This window comes from Schistocerca nitens, chromosome 2 (genome assembly GCF_023898315.1).
Source record: "Schistocerca nitens isolate TAMUIC-IGC-003100 chromosome 2, iqSchNite1.1, whole genome shotgun sequence".
In the NCBI taxonomy this organism is placed as follows: Eukaryota; Metazoa; Arthropoda; class Insecta; order Orthoptera; family Acrididae; genus Schistocerca; species Schistocerca nitens.
Window position 1 is genome coordinate 34,213,124 of NC_064615.1, and position 21,877 is coordinate 34,235,000.

Sequence of the window (21,877 nt, forward strand, 5' to 3'; positions counted from 1 at the left end):
GCAGTAATGTGTTCATTTTAAATAAGTATTGTAGTAGTTCAATCATATGTTTATTACGTTATAAATAAATAAAAACTTTTTTTAAAAAAAAATTAAATTCAGTGCATTAATGTGATCTTAGTAAATGAGTGTTGCAAAATGATCCTTTCATATAGTGTTCATTAAGAAATAAATAAATAAAATGACTATCATAACACTTGAGACCTGTGGACGGTACATTAGCTTATTTATTTGAGTTGTAAATATTTGTCATGTATTATTGTTTTTCTGACATATTCTACATCCTATAGGACCTCCTCACTACAGATCAATTGGAATGAAAGTAAATGTAATCTAATCCTGAGTGCAGATTTAGAGGCAAAGTCAGAAATACTCAGATTTTGTAGTGCAGTTGCAGCACACTCCCATGGGCCTGTCCACTGATGCAAGAGCACCAGTAAATGTTGCGACCCTGCAGTAGTGCCCAAGTTCCTCAGCATTATTATCTGATGCCTTCGGCACAAGCCACTGATAGAGTGATTGCCCATGCCCATGTTCATATTTTTCAATTCAGGTTGCTTCCTGGACTGTTTCGCACCTACTCATGAGATCTTTTGCTGCTCTCTGGACTTTGCTTACACCTAGCCAGTCACTTTGTGATATCCACGACCATCGACCACAAGAACTGCCTGTTCGTTCCACTAGTCTCTGCTTCTCCACTAGTCTCTGCTTCAGCATCGGTATGAGTGATCATAAACTGCATTCTAACCATGCAGACTGGGACAGAAAAACTGCAATTATTATTAAAGAGCAGAAAGGCTTTAATGTTTGATATTAATAACTTTTCAGTGCTGGCACTGTGACAGTAAGCACTGTAGCTATAATATTAAGGTAAAATGTACTGTTATATGAATCCTGTAGTGAACAGCCATTAGTCTCAGATGACCTGTTACAAAAAATTCTCTCTTCTCGAATATGAAGGTAGGGTTAAGCAAGTGTCTCTCTCTCTCTCTCTCTCTCTCTCTCTCTCTCTCTCTCTCTCTCTTTCTCCCAACAACAAGAACTGTTAAACCAGTATCATGACATACATGTAGGGACTTCAGAAAGTAAGCTACACATGTTGTCCCATGCTAAGGCCACTGTGCAACAAGAGTGGCACATTGTCAGAAGAGAGTATATGTTTCCAGTTTCCTGCAGAGAAAGTTCTGCTGCAGTATGGATAACAGGTGCAACACAATTCAAAGTTCAGTTACGTAGGATAGTACAATTCATGTGAGCAAAATGTATAAATTGCTCATAGATTCACCATGTTATTCTGGGGGGTATATGAACCAAATGTCACATTTCATACAGCCATAGTGAAATGGTACCAGCAATCTGATTGAGGACACACAGACATGTGTGATGCTACAAATTAAATGACTGGTTCAAAAAATGTTCAAATGTGTGTGAAATCTTATGGGACTTAACTGCTAAAGGTCGTCAGTCCCTAAGCTTACACACTACTTAATCTAAATTATCCTAAGGACACACACACACACACACACACACACACACACACACACACACGAGGGAGGACTCGAACCTTCGCCGGGACCAGCCGCACAGTCCATGACTGCAGCGCCTTAGACCGCTCGGCTAACCCGGTACGGTAATGACTGGTAGAATGTTTTGACCACAGTGTTCAGAGACTTGGTGGTGGTGGTGGTGGTGGTGTTTAGTGTTTAACGTCCCGTCGACAACGAGGTCATTAGAGATGGAGCGCAAGCTCGGGTTAAGGAAGGATTGGGAAGGAAATCGGCCATGCCCTTTCAAAGGAACCATCCCGGCATTTGCCTGAAACGATTTAGGGAAATCACGGAAAACCTAAATCAGGATGGCCGGAGACGGGATTGAACCGTCGTCCTCCCGAATGAGAGTCCAGTGTGCTAACCACTGCGCCACCTCGCTTGGTCAGAGGCTTGGTGATTATGTTGAAAAATACCAGTGTTACTATGAAGTGTAGCACAGCTTTCAATAAAAGTTACTGGGTCTGCCATAATAATGTGTAACTTCCTTCTTGAGGTTCCCTTGCTGCTAAATACAGGAAACAACTAGAGTTCTGTAAATGGTTGTTTAAATAAGCTATAATTTCTAAAGGCCAAGGTGCAATATATAAATAATATTCACTTGGAACATAGAAAGTAACATACAAAACAATGCAAATGAAGTTTTTGAAAATACATAGATGTATAGTCTTCAGAGAAAGTGAAGAGAAAAGGGTAGGTCTAATCACTGTAAAAACTCGAATAAACATAGCTGTATGACTAAAAACAGAAACTGGACATGTACAACACAATCATACAAATAATATTTACAATACAAAAAAAAATGGTTAGTGTACAAATCAGCAGCCCATCATAATGGAAAGTGATCAAAGAGAGGGAAGTACAGAAATCAAACAAAATATACAAAAGGCAGTAACACACAACTGTCTGACAGCATGGATGATGTGAGAGCTCAAGTTTTGAGAGCTCCCAGCTCTTCAGTAACAATAATGTTTCCTTTTCCTCTATCACCCATCTGCAGCCAATCATCTCTCTCCACATTATTTTTGTCTTCTGATTCTCCTGAAGATAGAACTTTTGTTTTGATGAAGATGATAATGTTTGGTTTGTGGGGCGCTCAACTGCGCGGTTATCAGTGCCCGTACAAATTCCCAACCTTTTCTCAGCCCAATCTCGACACTTTTCATGAATGATGATGAAATGATGAGGACAACACAAACACCCAGTCATCTCGAGGCAGGGGAAAATCCCTGACCCCGCCGGGAATCGAACCTGGGACCCCGTGCTCGGGAAGTGAGGGTGCGACCGCAAGACCACGAGCTGCGGACAACTTTTGCTTTGAGCAGCTCATTACCAATTACATTGTTTATTAGGGTTTTTTTCATTTTCTTTTTCCCCCCTCAAAAGTACCAATCTTTGTATCAGCAGAGATAAGAATAATTATCTGTCAACTGTAATGTGAAACATTCATTATTAATCAACAGTTTAACATTCAAGCCACATTGTTCTCATTCTCTTTTTTGCATTCAAATAATTCAAGATCTTTCTTCTAGTAGATGATTTAGATCAGCACTGTCTGTGTGGTCTCTTATTTAAAATCTAACATTAATCTTTAAAAAATAAAATGTTACTCACTTGACTGGCATGCTTGTGATATAATTTTAATGAGCTTCTCAACTAGAAGAACATTGTACCAGTGTCGAGTTTCTGGCTTCTCTGAAGGAAGCAGAACCGTGTCAATAAGTTCTTCATTTACACCTGAAAAAAGGACAGTATACTGCAGTGGAGAAAAAGAGAACAAAAAATCAAGACAAAGTTGGAAGAGACTTATCTCACTCTACGCAGCAATTACACGAAAAATTATTTTTATCAAATATGTAATACTGAATTGACATACAATTTTCTAGATAAATGTCTAACAACATGCACACAATAAAGTTGTAGCACAAATATTTTTCCATGCTTCATAAAGAACGAATTCTGTCCTTGGAGAAATTAATACTTAAGCAGATAAGTAAAATTCTAGGCAAAGACAAAATTGACAAAAATGCTGAGCATCACAAAAATGCTGAAAATCAGCTTTAGCATTCAGTGCTGAAAAAGTATAACAAGATGCAATTTTACAACAAAAATATGATGAATGAAATTGTAGATTTTATGTGCAATATATTCAAACACATTTGTGGAAATTACAACACCCAGAAAGAATGGTAGGAGTGAAGCAAAATTTAAAGAATGTGTTACACAGCAAAAAGGGGTTCATGTATCAGACTGTGTAAATGTAGAACCCCTTTTTTGCATGACTAGAAAGATAAGTGCTACAACAACAACTCATCAACCTATGACTTGAGGTCAAACAGCCCACAATTATTGGTATCTTGGAAATGGGTTGCACAGTACATACTGCTATGGCAGTGATGCATTGTGGAAGCAGTAGATAGAAGACAACTGTGTGTGGTGAGGAGCCATAACTAGACTACACAGTGTGATCACAGAATGTAGGAAACACCTCCTTGTTCGCATGGCTATAACGGATTTAACAGCCTTGTCCACAGTGTTGGCTAGATGCTGGAGCACCAGAAAGGATATGAACCTCTCTGTATTGATGAATCAATCCACTTGTTATTCACTGGACTGGTGGCATGTTTGCCAGTGCATCAGCCTCACACTGTCTAGAAACCACGAACTCCTCAGACTGTAACGAGTACACAAACACCCTCACCAGCACCCTAAGTGGCAAATCATAGCATTTACCCGAATTGAGGCCTGAATGTTCACATAAACTTCTCTCGCCAAACATCTGTGGACTTAGCAACTCATTCATCACAATCCTCTAGCAACCACTGTTGATACGATGTTGACTTGTAGACAAACCACGTGAAGGGAGACGAAACACGATCATATCCAAAACTTCACATTTTGTTGAATGTTATTTAGAGGCAGTGATCGCAGCACATGTGTACTTCACACCAATTGGAATTCTCCGAGACAGATATAGCATACAAATTGCATTCCTAATCATTTGCATATTGTAATGTGTGTAATCTCATGAAAATGATAGTTTACTTGGGAAAACTATAACATTACAAATAAACACAAAGGGTGGCCATACCTATCTTCATAAGGCTAAGATCCAGTACTGCCGACCAACACATTTAAAAGTGAGAAACTTTTGGAACTATTAGTTTTTTTCCTAAGGGAGGGCGGTGGAATAGTGGTAAAATTTGGAAAGGAGGGGCATGTCAATCAGACCCCACAATGAGAAGGGCACAACTTGTGTGACAGGTACACAGCAAACAACAACAAAAAATATTTTTTCCCCTTTATCATCCTTGCAACAGGTGTCTTCCTTGCACCCCAGTGACATGCATCTCTTTCTAACCTTCCCCAAGCAACCAGTCTTTTCTCCTTGAGGATGTAACTAATAGTTCCAAACGTTACGAATTATTTTCTCACTTTTAAATGCGTCTATCGACCGAACTAGAACTTCATCTGATGCATGTCAAAACTGTCTCTGTAAACATTATCTGTGATGTAGAGTTCACTTCAGTTATATACACACTCACAGTGTTGCAATTTTCACATTGGAGTATTATGTTGTTCATTCATCAGAATAAAAATAACGCATGCAGCTGGTGCCATATCTGTCCATGTATGCATGTTTATTCTCATTAAAATTTAGTGTAACTTGTAATAGGAAATGTTTTACTTTCTCAAACCAATTTCATTCTTCAGATGTATCTGATGATACTTAATCTTGATGGTGGTGTCATTACATCAACTTAAATATACTTCTTTGTACTTTTCTGGCAATACAAGATTCACCTGACTTCCCCATATCCCCCCCCCCTCCCCCCTTTGACATGCTCATTTCACTTCAAATGGTTACTTGAAAAGTAACTGTCATTTTGAGTAGTTTATATCTGATGACTTAACATAACGACCGGCCTATTAGAGTCCCATTTACTACATCTAATACCAATTTTTTCTGAAGTTCCCTATTTTATCGCCATTCCCTACTTGCGACATCAATAAACAAACAATTGCATTATCTGGGAACATACTTTTTGCAACTGACAAAAGCTTCACAATGGAACTATGCATCTCAACTGATGACATACTTGTCTTGTCGACAACATCTTCAATGGTCAAAGAATCACCCAGAGCAGTCTTTGTTATGAGTGTTTGCTGAAACAGCTTTGTCAATCTGGAGATCTGATCTTTCACAGTCCATGACTGCTTGTGATGCCTGCAAGAAGTCCCATCCGAGAATAACATCATGTCTACTGTGTTAGTTATTCTTGCAATACATGTTCCTTTCGACTGGATGTATTTCCCATTCGCGACCTTCAGCACAATCGCTGTTACATCACGGAATAGTCTTCATTAGCTGGTAATGATAAGCATGAAACAGAACAAACTGGATCCAACCATTTGTTCTTGTTACACCCCTACAAATATTTAATTTTTTACTCAGTTTTAACTTTTAAGAAACGCTTGTGTAATACATATTCAAATTCATCAGGACTTTAATTACACTTTGCCTCACTTGAATTCATTATTCAGGCTTTTCTGTTCAGTACACTGATTTCATTAGTGTAATTAATTTTCCTGAAAACCGTGCTGATTAAAAGTTATTAACAAAACAAGGTAGGGAACTTTGACTGAGCTAATCACGTATGTTGACATCACAAATTAGAAAGATTGGCAGTGGGATCTTGGAGTAACATCTTTAAATTTCTATGAAGATAATAAAAGATAATTGTAATCAGTGTTCAAATACAACCAAAATTACTTTCACCATTTGTACCATTAAGCCTGTTCATTGCTATACTTGTGTTAACCTATTTTCTTCCAAATCAGATGACAACTTTCACTAAGTAATTAAGCCAATAATGAAGCATTTGCATAAATTTGCATCAATTATTGTTGTTGTTGTGGTCTTCAGTCCTGAGACTGGTTTGATGCAGCTCTCCATGCTACTCTATCCTGTGCAAGTTTCTTCATCTCCCAGTACCTACTGCAACCTACATCCTTCTGAATCTGTTTAGTGTATTCATCTCTTGGTCTCTCTCTACGATTTTTACCCTCCACGCTGCCCTCCAATACTAAATTTGTGATCCCTTGGTGCCTCAGAACATGTCCTACCAACCGATCCCTTCTTCTAGTTAAGTTGTGCCACAAACTTCTCCTCTCCCCAATCCTATTCAATACCTCCTCATTAGTTACGTGATCTACCCATTTAATCTTCAGCATTCTCCTGTAGCACGACATTTCAAAAGCTTCTATTCTCTTCTTGTCCAAACTAGTTATCGTCCATGTTTCACTTCCATACATGGCTACACTCCATACAAATACTTTCAGAAAAGACTTCCTGACACTTAAATCTATACTCGATGTTAACAAATTTCTCTTCTTCAGAAACGCTTTCCTTGCCATTGCCAGTCTACATTTTATATCCTCTCTACTTCGACCATCATCAGTTACTTTGCTCCCCAAATAGCAAAACTCATTTACTACTTTAAGTGACTCATTTCCTAATCTAATTCCCTCAGCATCGCCCGACTTAATTCGACTACATTCCATTATCCTCGTTTTGCTTTTGTTGATGTTCATCTCATACCCTCCTTTCATGACACTGTCCATTCCGTTCAACTGCTCTTCCAAGTCCTTTGCTGTCTCTGACAGAATTACAATGTCATTGGCGAACTTCAAAGTTTTTATTTCTTCTCCATGGATTTTAATACCTACTCCAAATTTTTCTTTTGTTTCCTTCACTGCTTGCTCAATATACAGATTGAATAACATCGGGGAGAGGCTACAACCCTGTCTCACTCCCATCCCAACCACTGCTTCCCTTTCGTGCCCCTCGACTCTTATAACTGCCATCTGGTTTCTGTACAAATTGTAAATAGCTTTTCGCTCCCTGTATTTTACCCCTGCCACCTTCAGAATTATAGATCTAAAAATGGCACTTGTACTCATAAATGGGTTATAGCCAACACAAATGTATGAAGTGGTTCCATGATCTTTTGCATTTTCCTAAACTATAAATTTTGCAAACCAAATAACTACCATAACATGCAGCTCATCCACATTGGAAAAATCTAACCTAGCTGTTTTTCAAACCAAAATGTAGTTCCTAAAACTGCAATATATTCGTATGGCACATTTACATAAAACACCCAGCCCCAAAATAGTGTCTGTGGGAGTCTTTCACCATGCTAACATCTCTGTGTTATTCTCATGAGTAAAAAGTCCGCATTGAGCTAACACATGACAAACGTTTATGAGTAGAGTCTATGCTCAGATATCTTAAAGAGAAGAACTGTGTGAAAGTTCTGCACGAGCTAGCACACACCCAACACCTTTGTAACAAAATCAAAGGCTAGTTGGAGCACAGTTCTGGATCACTAGACTGCACCTACATCCCAGGTAACTCCCACCCCCACCTCATAGTATAACACGGGATGAAGGCTAATGACGCTATTGACGGCAACCCATCTATAAGAACAAAAGGTTTATCTTGTCAGCTCAGTTTCACTTCCCTTCTTTGTTTGAATATTAGAATAATTGATAATACAAGTACAGCATTTTTAAGCTGCTAAAGCATGACACTTCATTAAAAAGACAATTTGACTTAGCATGACATAACAAATCCAAAGGTTCACTGTCTTTACCTAACTAAAGTCTCTGCCAATAGTTTGTGTACATAAAAAAGTTATAACTTTACTACAGTTCAATTTTAACTTAAAATCTTTGACCCTATAGTGACAAGGTTGATTAGGCAAGTCTCACAAAAGAGGAAGACATTCCCAGCGAGATCTTGCCCTGTAAATCACCGTGGAACTCAAACAGAGAGCTGTACTTCTGTAAGTACTACATCTCTAAACTGACCCTGTTCTCATTGCAAATTCTGGTTATAAATGTCCAAAAAGTAAAATCTAAACACAAAACACATCACTATGGTGGAAATACCATAACACAACTTTACAACCACTTATGGTTGTGTAATGTCATTCTTATTTCCAACTGTGTTTATAGTGAATGAGTTGTTTAACAAGATTCAAAATAAAGTGTGCACTAGTCTAATTTTCTCATTGAAATCTAAATTTTAAGATCAAGATAATGAAAATACAAAAATCTACAATTACTGCATACCATCTATGCAATACCATGGATGCATGGAAAGGAGAGAAAAAAGCATTGTGCTTAAAATAATATCAAATATATAGTCTAGCAATAAAATATTTAATTATTTTAAATTACTATGCTGAAATTATAGTTTCTACATTAAATGATTTTCTTCTGTGGTAGAGCACCTATGTTTATACTATTTATATTACAGGAATGAAATCTTATACATAAAAGCAACTAAAACACAGTACATTTAAAATTTAAGAAATGTATGGTACTATCACTTGACAGATTAACAGCACTTAATGGAAAACATGAAAGGGTACCCAATAATTTATTTTCCCACAAACTGACATCACTGTTGGAGATTTCAGCATGTTTTAATGGTTGATAAAATGGCCCCAGGGAAATAAAATGTTTATTGCAGTAGAGAACTACTCTTAACAGATGCACAAAATCCAAATCAAAGGGGAAATGGAGTCCGTTCTTCATCCTGAATAAAAGTAATTTGCTGAATGGATTATGATTAAGCAATAAACAGATTAAACCTCGTCAGTGAGAAGGAACAATTCTAACAAAGTGTATTTGTGAATTACTGAACTGCTACATATAAGGAAAGACAAAACCATGGAAGTTAGGCACAAAAATCAAGTTCCTCTACTGAGAGTATGCCGATGTATGTGCTGTTAGAGTGAATGAAATTTATGAATATGAAAAGATTTCTCAGTTTCGTGGCAAGAGCAGGATTAAAGGGAGAAAACCGATATAAATTCTGGTCTATAGCGGTTATGAAAAAATCAACAATTGGCAAAAAAGCATGGAAACACTTCTCTTCTTGGAGATGCACTATGTATTAGGCTCACAGGATTCATAATGTTCACACTGGCCACTACTCAAGGACATTGGGGTTTCACAACTATTGCAATTTCACAGTGATGTCAAACAGAAATGTTATGGTATACTGCTACATGTGCCAACATGCCACACAACATTACTGTAAAACATATGGTGCTATTTAGGAAATTGCTGCCTTCATAGAGCTTCATCATTCTCTCCACATTAAGGACTCAGCACTTAATAATTACCTTGTGTCACAAATAATTTACCTGGTTTGACTGAGTAAAATTGAGACACCTTCCACTGTTGATGCAACAGCCTGTGGAAGCAGCTCAGTTTGGCTGGCCAGGCAAAGTTACACCAGGGGCTTCCTGTTTATATGACAAGTACTGTCCCCAAGGCACCACGACAGTTACCAAATGCTACTGCCAAGCAGGAGAAACACAGGCATAACAGCACTAATACACCAGAAAGGCAGAGCCGTTGCAGCACGTACGGCCTGAATGCTACACATCTGAGCCACAGTTCCGTTATGGCTTACATAATAGAAACAAATGCTTTAGCAAATAAGCCCACATAAATACTCCACATCTCTAGTCACAACTAGTGCAGTCTGCCAGCCAACAGCTCCGAGGGGGCACATATGATGGACTGCAAGTCTATATGGACCAACAAGTCTCCACCTCCAGACTCTGCTGCTGCTTCTCCGAGTGTCTACTAATTTTCTGAAGATCCAATTCATGACTTTTCCATTACTTATTTGGTTCAATTTATGAACTCTCAAACATGTGCCTGATACAATGAAACAATCATTATTTTAATGAATCTGGAATCCAGGCGACATGAAAGATGAATGTAATAACTCTTATGTAACCTAAACTGCGTGTTAACACAAATAATGTTACAACATGTGAATTGTAGTAAAAAATTCATCAAATGTTATAAAAACATTCAACTATCATCTATGATGGGGTATGACTATACAAAATTTATGTCAAATTTCACAGTTAAAGATTCAATGTTCAAGCTTCTTCGTACAATAATCCTTTTTTATCTTTGGCCTCTTATTTCTTGAACTGCTCTCCTTTACGAGATTGGCCACTTCATATTCATCAAACTACTACTTTTTTAAGCCTTGTACTCTTTTTGATGAAACTCTCTTCACAGCCAGTATCATTCATTTTGTAATGTCCACATTCAGTTCTTTCTCTCTATTAAGTAAACCACATAGCAATTGTATTGTATTGCATTGTAAACAGTTCTCTCTGTAACAACCGTATCTTCTAAGTTTTCAACAAGCCTCTTGTAACTCAATATTTCCATGAAACATACATAGCAGCTTCTGTATGAACTTGATAAAGTTATGCTTCACACTGCATAGTAAATTCATCAACTAGTGATCTAGTCTGTCCTCCTTAGGATTGAACTGTTTCAGTTGTTTTTCATGTTGTTTAAAATACTCTCTCTTCATCACATAAGCTGTTGATGGAGTCGTATGATTTTTGACAGAAATTCTTCCAATGCAATCACCATTCGAGAGTTTTTCAAAATGGAGCTCTGCATAATTTCAGGTGATGAACACCTTTGAAATCTTTAATTTTAAAGGGCTCTTCTCAGCAAGTTTTAGATACAAGCTTTGCAAAATACCTGTGCACTCATGTTTGAAAATTAGAATATTGTTTTCTGCATAGTTCTTGCAGCAGTGGCACCAGTTCCAATATCTACATGACTTGTTTTACATTACATGCTTTGGCAACAAAAACAGCAAGTAATTTTTCCATAACAATTGTATTTATGAACTGAGAAGCAATTCTACACATTAAACTGAACAAACCTTTGCATAAAAAGAGGAAGAGAGAGTCATCTGACTGACATTTAGATAAGAACTGATAATGATATAAGAAACTCAAGTTCTGGACAAAGGAATTTGTCTTCTAAATGATGCTTAATCTTTTCAAAGTTGCCTTTCCAGAAAAGATGCAGCTTAAAGATATTTATATAGAAAAGGGAGTGAACAGAATTAAAGAAACAGCTGCTCGAAATGACACTCCTCCAGCAACACATTAGATGGCTGCAGTGTCTGAGGCGGAGCTACAGTTCACACGACATTTCCACTATGTGTGCAGACGTCATATAGACCTGCATTAACAATGCCACACCTCAAAATTTCTCCATCTGCTTCTGTTCCAAACTGCAGTAGGTGGTGTCGTGCTAACAAGACTTGCACAAATGCACATACAACTCACTTATACATAGCTATGACTGGTGAACCTTTATATATGTTATTTTTTATTAAATGGACTGCAGGATACAAGACTTTTGGAGGTAGCACTAACCTGCACTACCTTCTAGAACCACAATAAATAAATATGCAATGACCTCCCACTCAATGTCATTATTTTTTCATTATTTTCATGACCATATAACCATTTTCTTTACTTTTTCATGACTTTCATCACCAGTAGATGCCCTGAGCTACCTGCAACCCTGCTGCTCACCCTGCCCTGTGGACTTAGCAACCTCCAACTCACTGGCCACCTGATGGCCTATAGTTTGAGCTCAGGGTAGTGTAGCTGCTGAGCTACCTTCACTTGTGTGGGCGAACTCCCTGGTTCCTGCGTCTGCTGCTTCTGTGAGTCATCTCAAACACATCAGGTCCACGGCATGACTCAGCGTGCCTCTGTGTGCTCTCTCATGTGCTGCCAGGCATGTCCTTGTCTGCACTGCAGTGGCTGCCTGCTGCTGTGGACAGCACCCTTGGTGATCAATGGCATCATCAGCCCACTAGCTGTACAATGCTGTGTGCCACTGAACTGCATGCTGATGACCGTATCTCTTAGATGGCCGTCTACTGCTTCCATCCAGGGGATGCTGGCCTCTCCAAGTTATCATCACAATTGTTGTAGTTGATGAATAATCAATAAATGTTTTAACAATGATATTTTTATGATGATACATCAGACCTATATCATGTATCCACTCACCACTCCACTGATCACTGGTTTCCTGACACCTGCCACCTCAGTTCCACCACCCACCTGCCACACCAGTCTCTATAACTATAATGAGAAACTAAAAGTTTGTGTTTGTGTGTGATGATTTCCTAATGTAACCGCTATCAAGGGAACAGTAATGAAATGTCTTGGTACTGAAGGTATTCCTTCCCATTCTTGAAATAATGTGTTACAAGGGGCAATAATTGAACACACGTACAAGCTATTATAAGGTCCAAGAAACATTTCAAAACACCAATACAGATGACAAATGATCAGGAATAACGTAACAAATGATGCAGTATGTAAAAGACAATTTTCTTTACATTGTCTATAAATGTACTGTGTGACTACATTTTGTCACATGATGCACATCTGACTGGTTGCCCAGTTCTTCCCATACTCAATCCAGCATATAAGAAGTGATGGTAAACAGCAACTGCAATGCGGAGTCAAAAGTCTTCAAGGTTATCTGGAAGAGGCAGAACTTCCTTGATAGGACACCACAAGAAACAACTGCAAGGCATCAAGTCTGGTGACAATGGTGCCACTCAAGCAGTATCAGACAGTGGCCACAACATGGCCTATCCACTGAAATGACAATGTGTCATTCAGGTAACATTACACACTGTTTTTTAAATGTGGGGCACCATTTTGCTCAAAGATGATATCGGTGATATCAGCTTCACGCTGGGGCATAAGCCACAATTGCAGCAAGTCAAGATAGTTGATACCACTGACAAATCTCTCAGCAAAGAAGAAAATTATACAGACTGACTTTTTGGACAGTTGCATGTGATTCTCTGTCTTCCACATTCATATGTAGCATAGACTGATCTTTCCCAAAAGATTAATTTGCTTGCAGTCATTATTTCCACAATGTTTCTGGATATCGATCCAGAACTGCAGGTGGCACAATCGATTGTGATGGCTTAAGGCTTGCAGGAGTTCCAATTTGTATGGTTTCACTCTTAATAACTTGCGAAGGATTTTGTACAATTTTGACTGTGGGATCTTCAATTCAGCACTAGCTTGGGAAAGGTAGAGTTGTGAGACTTCATGGCATCATGCCACACACACACAGTCCATTGTCTGTTCTTACATTCCCAATCAACCTGAATGTTTTGCATCACACAAACAACCAACATCCTTCAATTTCTTGTACCACTTCACTATACTCTTGGCACACTCACTACTGACCGACAACAGAAAAACTCCAGCACACAAAATGCTTTGTCTGCCTAGTCTGGCGCCATTTTCAGCAACTATAGTTGGTAGTCTCCCTGTTGGCAGTTTACCAAATTAATTTGCTCACACACACACACACACACACACACACACACACACACACACACACACGAGCGCGCGCGCACGAGAGGGTCTCTTTCATGCACTGTATCATCTGTTATGTTATTTTCAGCCATATATCTATACCAATTCGTTTAAGTGTTTCATGGACTTCATAATTATCCCGAATTGTTATGAAAGAGGGATTCAATGTAAAATGATAATTTCTGATGTCATGTTTGTAGATTACCATCTGAATGTAGATGACAACAACACAAATCTCTCTTCGCTCAAATACTGCTGCCATTACAGCACATAATTTAAATCTTCTTGTATTCAAAGCAATACACAACACTTTTCCTTTGTGTTCTGTCTGAAATAAAAAGGTATACTTTAAAAAATTGATGTTTTTATCTCTGGATGTTAAATCTGTCAAGTTAGTGGTACTAGATCTACTCTCCACATTCTTACAGCTACACAATCCCTAATTACTTTATGAACTACTTTTTGTCACATTCAAACTGAGAAAACACTACAACACTAGGTTACCATAAAGCATTGCTTACTGCATTGTTCAGTACATCGATCCCTGCATGAATGCCTTTACCAAAATTTCTCTTCACACTGAGACACACAAAATTATGAGCCATGAAATTTATGTTTACCTTATATTTTTAAATGGCCATATGAGGCAAATGGTATATGACACTTCTTGGAACACACATGAAACTGAAAATGATTTTTTAAAATGTTGCTGACATCAACAATGTCTGATCACAAATATGTATCAAAACAGGAAAGAGCTTGGCAATGTTATACTTGGGAAATAGAATGGACAATAAAAACAGTTCAGACAGTCCCATGTGATAAGGCAAAAAGGCATGAAGGAAAACAACTGAAGATGTTGCCAGAAAAAAAAGTTCTTGGACATAACTGCATGTGGCACCCAAAAGTCATTCATACCGGGTATACTGCCTTAGGGAAACACAATGAAAGTCTTGTAAAACTGTTTTATCATACATTTCAGCTTCAAGTCATCCAACTTGGGTGATCTGAACTAAAATATGTAGCACAGCAAAAGTGATTCAATTATTTAAAAATTTTTGGTGTTGTTACTAGTTGTGAGATGCTTAATTTAATCTCATCCGTGGCAAAGAACACAAGCATCGGCATTGCCATCAGTGCATTTACTGCATATGGTGGAAAAAATGACATAACAGAATCCCCAGTATCCCTTAAAGCCAAAAACACCAACAGCAAATCTGCTGTAGGGATTTTATCTGTGTAGAAGCCTTTCTGTACTCCAACTTCTCTGATTATATCCATACTGCCGATAGTTCAAGATAAATCTTTCAACAACGTAGCTGCTTAAGTATGTCATCACTGAAAGTTTGTGAATAATTAACACTACATGACAAACTTGCTTAGGTGGGCAGTGAATATGACTTGATGGTACCCTTTAACAGAGACAGAGCTAAGAATGAAGCTCAGTAGTGGATAGATAAAACCATAAACCTGGACTTACAACTAACTTTTCATATATACTATATAGTCTGAAAGACCTGAGATACAAGACAGAAAGATTAAACCTACAGTCCTTGTGAAAAAATAGTTACTGTATCATGAAAATGCGTATGAACTATCAAGTGGTGAATGAATATCAATTTCATTTTCCCCAAATGTCTCCTTCACAGCTCACTGATCTGAATATAAGAGGCCATTTATTTTAAGCTAAACTATTGTACACATTTTCCTCTTCTACAAAGTATTCCCTGGAAAAAAACACTGGAACTACACAGTGTCATTTATCCATCAGGTGTAAGCAATCATTAATAAATTGTGCCAACTGCAAATATTAAATACATCAAATGAATAAATTCAGTGAGCCAAATGATATTTTGGAACAAATGATATTTCAGTCATCCTGGAAATGTCAGTGATTGTTCAAATGCTTGTTTTCAAAATAATTTATTTTCCATAACAATCACATATAAATTCAATATGAAATGACCAGCTTCGGCTATCACTGGTCATCTTCAGATCCACAAGACAAACAAGTTTGAAAGTTAAAAGAGAAATTACGCATATTATGTCAAAAATAGAACACAGTAAAATAAAGTGATGTCATACCATGACACTTGGTGTAGTAGTTCACTGTAACCACAGAGGAAACCACATTGTCAATTTATGTACATAATGTGAGTCTGTATACAGAAGATAATCCCCTGATGGGCTAGTAACTACTAAATCTTATTGAAATATGTCAATAACACATGAATAATTAACAATTAGTCCACCACGAGATTAGCTTTAATGTAGTGTACTCCCCTCGTGTGGTGTGAAAGGCATTCCACTTGCATGGATGGAGATGTACCAAATAAAATAAAGTAGAGGATCATATTAACACATGATGAAACAGGAGTGAGACTAAATTGAAGTAGGGAATCACTAAAAATGATGTCCTGCAACATTCAATGATTCATAAATGATCTACCTAGGACAACTGGTGTATTCTTCAGTTACTACGATGTTTGCTCGTAACACAACACATCCACACCAGACACTGCCAAGAGAATAATGGTACAGGGTTACAACTAGATCACAACAAACAGCTTAACCCTTAATGCTAAAAAGACCCATGTGGAATACCAAACCAATCAAAAACACTTAAACAAATCTAAATTAAAGATCAATGGGCACACACTGGATGAGGCTTCAGGTGTGAAGATCCTAGGCATCCTGATGGATAGTAAACTAAGTTAGCACCAATATGTGACTAAGTTAATCAAAAAGCTCAGTTATAAATGTGTCGTACACACAAATTTCTCTCACTGTGTTGATCTGCAGATGGGCTTGCTATCATATTTTGCATACATTCACTCATTACTGCCCTGTGGCATATTCTTCTAGAGCAGGGGTTTCAAACTGTGCATCACAGCTCCCACAGGCGGTGCAGACTCACAGCAGGGTATTGCAGTGGTTTCATTTACATAAATTGATATGTTGGGGAACTTGTAAACATCATTTTAAAGAAATAAGTTTGGTGTAAAGCCATTCAGGAGACAATGGGAGATACCATGACGCTAGTGACAGCGGATGACCATTTGGCAGAGAGCACAAGTTATCACAGAGCATCACATTTTGGTAAAATTGCTGAAAAGTTAGGAAAATAGTTAAGAGCAAAATACATAAACCCCACCTTTTCTACCCCTCGCAAAGTAAAAGAGGCACCGACACTTAAACAGTGTGCATCCTGTCAAAAGTACAGTGCTACAGGGGCATCTCGTATCAGATGTGATGATTGCCTGAAGCAATACATGGAGCAGGCTAGTAGGCTCTTTAATATTAGGTTTAGGCAGCATACAGACCTGGCTAATTCCAAGTCTGCCATGAGTAACCACCTATGGGATCACTGCCACTCCCTCACTAAGATATTTAACATTTGTAAGATACTGTACAGGGAGAGCACAAGCCACAACCTTAACATCCAGGAAGTAGTTGTGTTAATGCATTGCATGTAACACCTCCCCCAACATACACTCAATGAATACTTAGAATGATACATTGTCATTTCTTACGTAATTTTGATTGCCTTAACAGTGCTCGATAGACACACACACTCCTGTGACTGTATACGTGTCAGTAGTAGTATTTCTTTTAGCAACGACTCACCCTCACCTTTTTTCTGCACAGTTTTTGGTTACTGCCAATCCCTTTGTGGCCTTTGACTTTTAATTGTGCTGTTATTCTTTATTTTTTCCATCTCAAATACATTAAAATATTTTTTTACAAAAGTGTCAACAGTAATTTTTACAGCGCTACAGGGGCTTCATTTAGATTGTTTTTACTGCATCAACTTATCCTCCCACCCGAATCTGATCTAGATCAATACTCTGAAAGCTTCTTTGTCATTGCATGGGGAAGGTACTTCTAGTATCCACGAAGTGATCCGCCCCTGTCTGTTCCACTTGTGAACGGCGTGTGGGAGAATAACTGTTGATAAGCCTCTGTATTTGTAATTTGTTTTGCACTTCCTATGCAATGACTTGAATCCAACGCCACTCTCGTTTTTTAACTTGTTAGCCTCAAGTGAGAGTGGCTTTTCTGGGAGGAGGGGGCGATAGGTTGATACCAGTAAATTATTACATACTATTAACACAATGGTTCAGATGTCTATTCAGTCACCCCTTGGTGTAAATCAGTATTGTGTGAGGCTGTGTCCAATGGTAGCCGTATAATGTTGGATTGCTGCTGTTTACTGTTATAAAGAAGTTATGTTGTAAAGAAGATACCTAACTTTCCCTGTTGACACATAAGTGGGCAGGTGAGGCTACACGTTGTTCTTGTCCTATACTGCAGTGGACTGGCATGTTCCTGCCTGGTGCGCACGTGCCACACTATGATAGTTAGCCACCTGTTCCTGCAGGCCCAGTACTATAACGTCGTTGCTGGGGCTCCTTTGGTGCATGAGGTTTTCTGAATGTTTGTAAGTTTTATTAACACAGAGGATGCAGTTTTTTAGAGTACATTCTGTGGCTTTTACATTCGTTCTGATTATGTTGTGGGTTGCAGTTCAATTTTCAATGGTGTTGGTGGCACCACTCAGCCTATTTACAATTTGACAATACACTCACTAGGCAGATTACTATTATTTGGGTCTCATACAATGTAATTTATGTTTGTATGTATTTGCTATTGCCATTAGGCACGACTGGGGCAACATTCTGGTTTTTAAGGCATATTTCCTTTTTCTATTCAGATATCCATCTGAATATGTGGCCTTAAGCTATAAACCAGTTGTGGATCCAAATAAAATATCTTACATACAGCTGTCTGTGGTTTCATTCCACACAATAAAAATAATAATTTGGCTTACTCACTTTCTGAATAAGGGAACAACGTGTACACTATAGTTGAATTCTTTTATCTTGGCGACTCGCGCATGCCCGCTTAGACGCTGGAGATTGCTGCGTTGCCAGTTGCACACGACGCACGCGCCAATAGAAGCAGCGCCATAGTATAGCATAGTTCGCAAGCTTACGTTTAGGGGGGAGCGCGCAGTTCATGAATTAAAGCCAGCACGGCCGCATTAACCCTTCCGCTGCTTCAAAGACGTGCCCCCTGCATTCCGCGCTGTGCGCGATTTTGTCACTGCACTGCTCGCCTGTGCAGACACATCGTGTTCCGAATGCTTTGACACTCTTATCATTCGATTCCACAAAAACTATTTGGCCCAAAAATTAGATTTTTACACATCTTCTTGATTGATACCTTCCCCCCATAAATGACTTAATTTTGTTTCGATGTTCAACGCAGTTATTATGCCCCATTAAATATAGTAAACCATTGCACGAAATTTTGAAGAGTTTGCAGAGGTAAAAGTCCATAGAGTATACTTTCTGTATGGTCGATTTTAGTCGCCACAATTTTTATATAAAATTTACTGTATAACAATATCTCATTTAAGTACCACATAGGTGTCGTATGTAATATTGAGAAATATTCCGTCTTTCGCAATTGTAACAAAAGTTTTATTTACACTGAGCACGTTTGGCTTTATTTTAAAGCACTTCAATCAATCAAAAGGAAGTAGACAAAATACATCAAACAAAACTGTGGACTTACAAAAACATCAGGACTTCAATATTCCGTCTATCAGTGAAGTGCTCTGAGCTATGTGAAATATAATTTTTGTGTGTGGCACACACAAACATCATTTATTTGCTAAAACACTGATCAGCCAACACAAATGTTGAATATTGTGTTACTGCAGCACAAAACTACGAAAGGTGACTTGGCAATGGAGGAGACAAAATACTGTCCACTGAAGATGCTTCAAAAGAGAGAAATGCGTCTGGTCTAAATAAGTCGCTTATTACAGTTGCAGAAGTATTTCAGTACCATTGGTAAAACTGCGACTGTGGAACAAAAACAAGAAAGAGAACATGCGTACCATTGTGTATGTGCCAAACCTTTCATTGACTGAAGTGCTTTAAAATAAAGCCAAACGCGTTCGGTGTAAATAAAACTTTTATTACAGTCGCGAAAGACGGAATATTTCTCAATATTACATACGACACCTATGTGGTACTTAAATTAAATGAGATATTGTTATACAGTAAATTTTATATGAAATTTAGGTATCTTGTCCACATTTCATTCTCAACATTGTGGCAACTAAAATCGACCATACGGAAAGTATACGCTACGGACTTCTACCTCTGCAAACTCTTCAAAATTTCGTGCAATGGTTTACTACATTTAATGCTGCGTAATAACTGCGTTGAACATCGAAACAAAATTAAGTCATTTATGGGGGGAAGGTACCAGTCAAGAAGAAGTGTAAAAATCAAATTTTTGGCCCAAATAGTTTTTGTGAAATCGAATGATAAGTGTGTCAAAGCAGTGGGAACACCATGTGTCTGCACAGGCGAGCACTGCAGTGATGACAAAATCGCGCACAGCGCGGAATGCGGGGAGCACGTGTCTGCAGCAGCGAAAGGGTTAATGAAGAGACAAAGCACTAGAAATTTCAAAAAATTGCATTCAAACGAATATAATTCGTGAAGTAAGGAACTTTGATATTGTTTTCAAATAATGAAAATATAAAGCACCGCACCAGGTTTGATCTCACAACCTTTCACATAGCAGCCCAACACCTTAACCGTTACGCTATGGCGCCTCATTCTACAACAGTACGCTTGAGGGCTATAACACGTGACGCAAAATACTGACAAACACTGTTGGTATGACTATGAATTACTCACGCTTCGTCGAAGTACAATAGGAAATAAACAATTGCCGCTGTTCTTTATTGCGAAAAAGTGGTTCGTGAGATTGATACAAACACCTTTCCTTGCTATCGCCTGGATTAGGAGTCTTATTGCTTGTTTGGTTTAATTAATTAATAGAATATGAAGCAATTGGTATAAAGAATGCTTTTTCCAAACTTACTATAAAAGAATGTCTGCTATCAAGACATTGCTTTTGTTCTATTACTTTATTTATGACTGAACGTTTCTAAAACTGAAGACACTCGTCCATGCTCTGCACTGCAGTCGAGATCTGGCAACGTCGTTCTCTGTTCATTGGCTGACTGTCTTTTGTGACGTCAGATGCGTAGAACGAACCTAAACTCGGCCGCCAATATAAATGACGCGCACTTTAGTAATGATACCTAGTGGGCCAGTAAGTAAGTGTCGTCATTATGGCAGCATGGTAAGAATCAGTCGAATCATACTATGTGCCTCATTCGTTTTTGTTCTGTAACTAGAAGTTTGGAGGTGCATATCATTCTTAACTGTTGTAGTGAAAAACAACCACAGAATGTCATTTGTTTCAAAGACCTAGATGCTGAAAGTGCACTTCCTAATAAAATGAATTGATATTTTGAGTCAAATCACAGTAGTTTGGTAAAGAAATTACAAATATACATTCCTTACAAGTTAAAAGAAACATCAGAACAAATAAAAAAGTTTCACTAAACAAGTTACAATTTCTACAAAAGGCTCTTCTTTAATCTTACAAAGTTGCCTACAGTGTAGTGTGGGGCGGCGGATAAGAAGGGAAATTATATGATTGCTGCATAAATGTTTGCATGTCGAATCAGTTTCTGGCTATTAGAATGTTGTTAATGCTGTCTTTCGCCGTTCTCAACACTGGCTCTCTATTTACTTTTTAGCCCCCAGAAAGCGATTTAACAAAACGTGAAGCCTGTAATTAGAGTTCCTAGTGCCCACTTCATCTGAGAAGAATATTATAGCTGCAGCTTATAGCTCTGAGGAATTAGGAGATTGTCCGGGATTTCTAATCAAAAACGATTTTCCAAAATAGTTGAGTATATTCTCAAAGTCACAAATAAAAAAAAAACACAAGTATCCCTACAACCTAACTAACAGAGCAGTTCAGAGTCGAATGCGCTGATGCAACTATAAATGTCTGAATTAAATGTTCAAAAGAATGCTCGCCATAATTTGATGAAAATATTTCATCAAACGCCACGCTAAATTATTGGTAGAATGTCTGTCCCGCGACGGCACGTGAAAATACGACAATACGCAAACTGAAGCTAGATAATGAAAATCGTCCCAGAATTAA

At 38.1% G+C, this 21,877-nt stretch overlaps 1 protein-coding gene across 3 annotated transcripts in view; it reads right to left on the reverse strand.

The window, feature by feature from the left end:
• The window catches only part of LOC126235695 (protein CLEC16A homolog), a 264,873-nt gene that overhangs the window by 160,288 nt on the left and 82,708 nt on the right, over nt 1-21,877 (reverse strand). For all 3 annotated transcript variants that reach the window (XM_049944445.1, XM_049944444.1, XM_049944446.1), the window contains exon 11: nt 3,162-3,284. In XM_049944445.1, coding sequence (XP_049800402.1) covers nt 3,162-3,284 — 123 coding nt within the window. The remainder of the gene's footprint in view (nt 1-3,161; nt 3,285-21,877) is intronic.